Source organism: Anolis sagrei, chromosome 2, assembly GCF_037176765.1.
Source record: "Anolis sagrei isolate rAnoSag1 chromosome 2, rAnoSag1.mat, whole genome shotgun sequence".
NCBI classification, from domain to species: domain Eukaryota; kingdom Metazoa; phylum Chordata; class Lepidosauria; order Squamata; family Dactyloidae; genus Anolis; species Anolis sagrei.
The window spans coordinates 115,992,264-115,998,493 of NC_090022.1; the positions used below are offsets into that span (position 1 = coordinate 115,992,264).

The 6,230-nt window shown below is 48.5% G+C and overlaps 1 protein-coding gene across 2 annotated transcripts in view; it reads right to left on the reverse strand.

Moving 5' to 3' along the window:
- The window catches only part of XYLT2 (xylosyltransferase 2), a 52,624-nt gene extending 48,072 nt beyond the window's left edge, over nt 1-4,552 (reverse strand). The window contains exon 1 of one of the 2 annotated variants that reach the window (XM_060764744.2): nt 4,196-4,552. In XM_060764744.2, the coding sequence (XP_060620727.2) occupies nt 4,196-4,339 (144 nt within the window). In that variant the 5' untranslated portion in view covers nt 4,340-4,552. Of the gene's footprint in view, nt 1-1,445; nt 1,778-4,195 lie in introns of those variants that run through there. The other variant, XM_060764745.2, reaches the window with a different exon arrangement.
- Between the last annotated feature and the right edge of the window lie 1,678 nt (nt 4,553-6,230).

Here is a 6,230-nt window from a genome sequence, read left to right on the forward strand (position 1 = left end):
TGCATGTTTTCAAACTGCTAGGATGGCAGAAGCTGGGGCTAACAGTGGAAGCTCATGCCGCTTGCTGGATTTGAATCTGGATTTGAAACTTTCGGTCAGCAAGTTCAGCAGCTCAGTGTTTTAACCCACTGCGCCACCGAGGGCAGCTTTACAAAAGCTAAAAAAAATATTAAATAATAAGTGTGGTAAAAACACAGCAAGTACATTAAAATGGCCTTTAAAACTCATATCCCCCCAATCCCACCCACCCTTTTCAAAACCTTCCCTTCCCCTTCCCCAAAAGCTTGTTGGCAGAGGAAGGTCTTGATCTGCTTTATATACATGTGAACTATTTGTTCAGGGTCAAGACAGCACAGGGTAGCAGAAGGAGTTCACTCTATACTTCAGTTTTCTTACCAGTAACAAAACGCTACGTCCTAAAACATTCAACATTTGATTGGTGGTTAATTTAAATTTAAAATTGTATGTCCGAAGACTGGTTTAGTATTTGCTGGTGTAGGCTTCCTTCTCCCTTGCCTCACATTCAGTTCCCTTTCTCAAATGAATCCAAATTGGATTTACATTGTGAACGATACACCATGTACCCTGATCACAATCTGGACTGCATTTGAGAAGACAGAGGGGATGTATATTACTAACAAACTGATCAAGGGGGAATCCAAAACAATGCATATTCTAAAGCATTGTGTGGGGTAGGAAAAGGTCATACAAGCTGGCCATTCAACTACAAAATGGCAACACAGATCACAGCAGATCAGTCTAAGTTGGGCTGCCACACATGGTAGGATCAGGTCTAATGGTTTGATGTTACAGAACGGTATATTAATATCAGACGAAACTTCTTCACAGTAAGAGTGGTCCAGCAATACAACCAATTGCCTTGTCTAGATAACTTCCAAAAGAGACTGGGAAGCTACCTGCTGAGGATGCCTTGAGCTGAAGATCATGCCTTGAGTAGAAGGTTGGACTCAATGAGACTCCTTATTATGCTATGATTCTATGTTATCTCCTACACCAGTGGTTCCTGACTTCTGACCATCCAGTTGTTTTGAGCTTCAACTCCCAGAAGCCCCAAACAGCATGGTCAATGGCCAAGGAATCAGGTAGCTGAAATCCAAAACATCAGATGGAACATGTGGCTCTCCAAGAATCTTTGCTGTTGTGTGTATTTATACAATCTCTTTTTCCAGTCTGGGACCCCAAGTAGCTTATCTATATCAAAAAAAATGTAATGTTCGTTTGTGGGATTATCATAACTCAAAAACCACTGGACAAATTGACACCAAATTTGGACACAATACACCTATCAGGCCAACAAGTGACCATCACTCATAAAACAACTGAAAAACACAGCGGAAGGGACTTAAAAAGGCCAAAAAAGCACTACAGCGCATGCACAAAAATGACTCCCCCGGCAAACAAAACATACAATAGCAAATTCATACTTTCTTCCAGACTACAGATTCCAGCATCCTCTAAATCAGGTCCTTTAGGAGAGGAGGATGATGTAAATGCACTGCTTCCAAGCTGCAAGCTTTCTTCTCCTTGGATCTCTTCGAGAGCATCCCAATCCCTGTGTATTTCCAATTTCCTATTCCTGGACTGAAACTCCCAGATTAGATAGATTTAGATAGGTAGATAGATAGAATGATCAGGGGGACTGCTGTGAGCTGCAGTCCAGGAATAGGTAGAGAAGGAAGAAAGGGGTGAAGGAGGAAAGGAAAGAAAAGGGGAGGGGAGGAAGGAAAGAGGATGAGAAGGAAGGAAGGAGAGAAGGAAAGAAAAAAAGGGAATGAAGGAGAGGAAGAATTGAGAGAAAGAGGAAGGGAAGATTGGCCACAGCAACAAGTGGTAGTTACCGCTAGTAAACAATAAAAGAGATATAGCTTAGAAGTCTTGTTCAAATGCAGCTCCCTTGGCCCTCTAAGGGTGAAGGTTGGCTCAATTGTGATCCAAGACGAATTGCCCTATCTTCATGTATAAAAGAGAGTGCTAATTTTTAGTCTCACCTGTTCAGTATTCAGCTTTAAGGTATGGCTTGAGGCTCATCACTGTTCCAAAGGTCAATATCATCCACGTATTATGCCGAGGCAAAACATCTCATACTTGCTATCCATAACTAAGCTGCCTGCCTACAGAATGTCATCCCTTTGGATTTAGGGATTTTTAATAATCAGGATCTGCTATCATCCAAACTGAAAATCTGAACAGTTGTTACTATGCCATAACAAAAACAATGAAGTCCACATGCTGGAGCCTGTACAGCAGTGGTTCTCAACCAGTGGGTCCCTATATGTTTTGGCCAACAACTCCTAGAAATGACAGCCAGTTTACCAGCTGTGATGATTTCTGGGAGTTGAAGGCCAAAACATCTGGGAACCCACATGTTGAGAACCACTGCTCTACAGTCAGTGAGTTCACTTCATGATACCATCTGTGTATAGGGCAATGTACACATGTAACTTACTAGTCTGGGTTTTTTTCACTCCTAATAATACTTATTCCTGGTGAAATCAGCTTTATGCAGTTTACCAATTAATTCAGTTCTACAAAACCTGGTGCACTCCCACCAATAACAGCATTGTGCTCAATGTTGGCTGGAGATAGTGAGAACTGTAGTCCAACATGTTTGGAGGACTTCAGTTTAAAGAACTGTGTATTTTAACACTTCCTGCCTTTTCTTGGATCTTGGCCTAATGCCATCTCACATCCCACCCTCCATTTCACAGATATCAGGTAGGGATGACTGCTCGGCAAAATGCACATTTTCTCCCCTTGCCCCACACAACAGAAAATCGCTGGTTCAAACACTTGTAGTTCTGCTCAGCAGAATCTGGGTCCCGTTACAAAACAAATGTGAGCATATACATATCTTCAAACTACTCCGCATATACGAATCAACTACTCCATACTTTCCATGTCCAATTATTTAACTTGCTATGCCAAATATTCCAAATGGGCATGGAAAATGGTGTATTTACTTAATTAAAAAAGTCCTGAATAGCCTAGAGCAGGCATGGACAGCCCTCTACATGTTTTGGACTTCAACTCCTACAATTCCTGACAGCCTCAGGCCCTTCCCACTTAAGCAGCTTAGGGGGGAAAGGATGGGGCCTGAGGCTGTTAGGAATGGTGGGAGTTGAAGTCCAAAACACCTGGAGGGCCCAGGTTTGCCCATGCCTGGCCTAGAGGCACCAGGTCCTCTCTGACCTGGGAAGCTAAGCAAGGCCAATGCTGGTTAGCACTTGAATGGGAGGCTGCCAACAAATGCCAGGTGCTGCAGGCTATATTTCAGGGGAAAGGATTCTCCAAGGATTCCTTGCTTAAGTAAACCCTACAAAATTAAAGGCATTGACAGGTGACTTGAAAGCATACATGCACACACACACACACTTCACAGCAAAGACATCCCAACAATATCCTGTCCCCATAACAAACAATATGAGAATGGATTGTTGTGAGTTTCTTGGGTTGTGTGGCCATGTTCCAGAAGCATTCTCTCCTGATGTTTCACCTGAATCTATGGCAGGTATCCTCAGAGGTAGTGAGACCTCACACCTTCTGAGAATGCCTGCCATAGATGTGGGTGAAACATTAGGAGAGAATGCTTCTGGAACATGGCCACACAGCCCGGAAAACTCACAACAACCCAGTGATTCTGGCCATGAAAGCTTTCGGCAATATGGCAATGTTTCCAGACACATTTGTTCCAAGCATCAACTTGGAGTCCTGATAACATTGTTTCCAGATTCCGTGGCGTGCACAGCCAGGACCTCAGAACCGCATGCCCAGAGCAGGGCTGAGTGAAGCCTCCATCCAGGGCATCCTCTCTCACATTTTAATTCAAAGGCTGCCAAGATCGAGATGTCTGGGACGCCCTGCCACGGGAGGCGGCTTCCTCGCTGCCCCAACGACCCGTCCCGCCTTGAACGCAGCTTGGTCCCTCGCCATGCAACCCTGGCTGACAGTTGCATCCTGGGGGTCCCAGCAGCACGCCTTGGCAGGGAAGGCTGAAGTGCACCTCCCAGGATTCCACAGCACTGAGCCCGAGCAAGGGAAAGGAAGCGCCTTCCCTCCACAACAGAGGCAGCCTGGGGGCCCGAGGAGGGGCCAAGGCCCGCTCAGCCCCCTCGCCCCCAGCAGCAAGCAATCCCTGCCCCCTCCCTCCCTCCCTGCCTGCCCGGCCCCGGCTCACCTCGCCCTGGTCCTCCTCCTCCTCTAGGCTGCTGAAGCTCCACACCACCAGGGCCTGTATGAGCAGGATGGCCAGCGCCGTGGCGATCGCCAGCTTATACCGGCGGACTAGCTTCTGCACCCGGACGCTGGCCACCATCTTCATGCCAAGAGAGACGAGGGAGAGAGAGAGGGAGGGACAGGGAGCAACAGAGAGGGAGCAAAGGGGAGGCGGAGGGGGTAGGAAGAGCAAGAGAGAGAGAGAGAGAGCGGAAAGGAGGGAAGGACGGACAGACAGTCAGAGAGAGAGAGAAAGCGAAGGAGGCAAGCTAAGCGAGCAGCCTGCAGCCTGCGGGAGCGAGCACGCAGGGCGCGGAAAGGGCGCGAGGACGCGCGCGCCGCCCAGGAGGAAGCGGAGGAGGGAGGGAGGGACGGAGGGAGGCAGGGGGGATACATTGGGGAAGAGGCGCACCGAGGCAAGGGATCCGGATCCAGCAGATTGAGTGGCGGGCGAGGGATTGGAGGAATCACGTGGCTGGCCCAAGAGCTCTCGGGCTGCAACAAGCCCCTTCTCCCCGGCATTGTCCCCGCCAGGAGGGGATGAGGGGAGTTGCAGTCTCCCGCCCGGGCTGCGGTTCAAAGCGCCGGGATCCCCTTGCCTAGAGGTTTGGGGGACACCCCCGCAGCACCCCCTCCCCCCTTTCATCCCTCTGTCTGGGGCATTGTTCCTGGAGGCAGGGCAGACTCTGTAGAAGGAATGCAGCTCCACACGATTATTTGGACTTCCCTTGGCTCAAGGCTCTTTCAGCCTGGGAGTTATAGTTTTAGAGCAGGCATCCTCCAACTGCGGCCCTCCAGCTGTTTGGGCCTTCCGCTCCCAGAATTCCTGACAACTGAACAAGCTCGTTAGGTCTTCTGGGACTTGGAGGTCCAAACAGTGTTTGGGGATGCCTGTTTTAGAGGGTCTTTTGCCTTCTCTTCCACATTGGTAGCCCTTCGCCAGACTACAGCCCCCACAATGCCCTAGCAGATCCAAGTGGGGTCAAGCTGCAGTCATTCTCCAGCAGGCATGGGCAAACTTGGACTCTCCAGTGGTTTTGGACTCCAACTCCCACAATTCCTAACATCCTCAGCCCCATTCCTTTTCCCGGTTGAGGACTATTTGGACTGTTCTGGTTCAAGGCTGTTTCATCCTGGGCGTTGTAGTTTAGGAGGGTCCTTCGCCTTCTCTTCCAGATTGGTAGCCCATCACCAGCTCCAGCTCCCCATGCAGGGACATGAGGGAAACCTCCCACAAGGATGGTAAAATATCAAAACATCTGGGCATCCCCTGGGCAACGTCCTTGCAGACGGCCAATTCTCTCACACCAGAAGTGACTTGCAGTTTCTCAAGTCGCTCCTGACGTTAAAAAAAAACTGACTAGAGTTCCCAGCATGCTGTAGCACTTCCAAGTCATGTCAAGTTGCAATCATTCTACATCAGGTATGGGAAAACTTTGGCCCTCCAGGTATTTTGGACTCCCAGCTCCCACAATGCCTAACAACCTCAGGCACTTTCCTTTTCCTCAGCTGAGGGGGAAAAGTAAAGGGCCCAAGACTGTTAGGAATTGTGGGAGTTGAAGTCAACACCTGGAAGTCAACACCTGGAGGGCCCAAGTTTGCCCAGGCCTGTTCTACAATGTCTCCCCGGAGTCCATCTTCTGTTGCCAAGAACAGATGAAACCGCCTCCCTGGGGTGCCAGCACTTAACCAGGGAGGAAATGTAAAGTGCTGTCTAGAATTGCGGTTTATTCCCCAGCTGTCGGGAATGCCAGCTCCTTGGCCAGGCAGTCTTCCTCAGTCTAGTCAGTGGGAGGCAAAAGGATCTCTCCCATATTAAGAAGTCACCACAGTACAATCAGTCCTTTATACGTTCAACCTTCCACAGATTCAACCAAAAAACAATACATCACAATAATACAGAAGGCAAACATTGATTTCCCTTTTCATATAATGGACAACATTTTATTGCACCATTGTATATAACAAGACTTGACCATCCATGGATTTTGATGTCC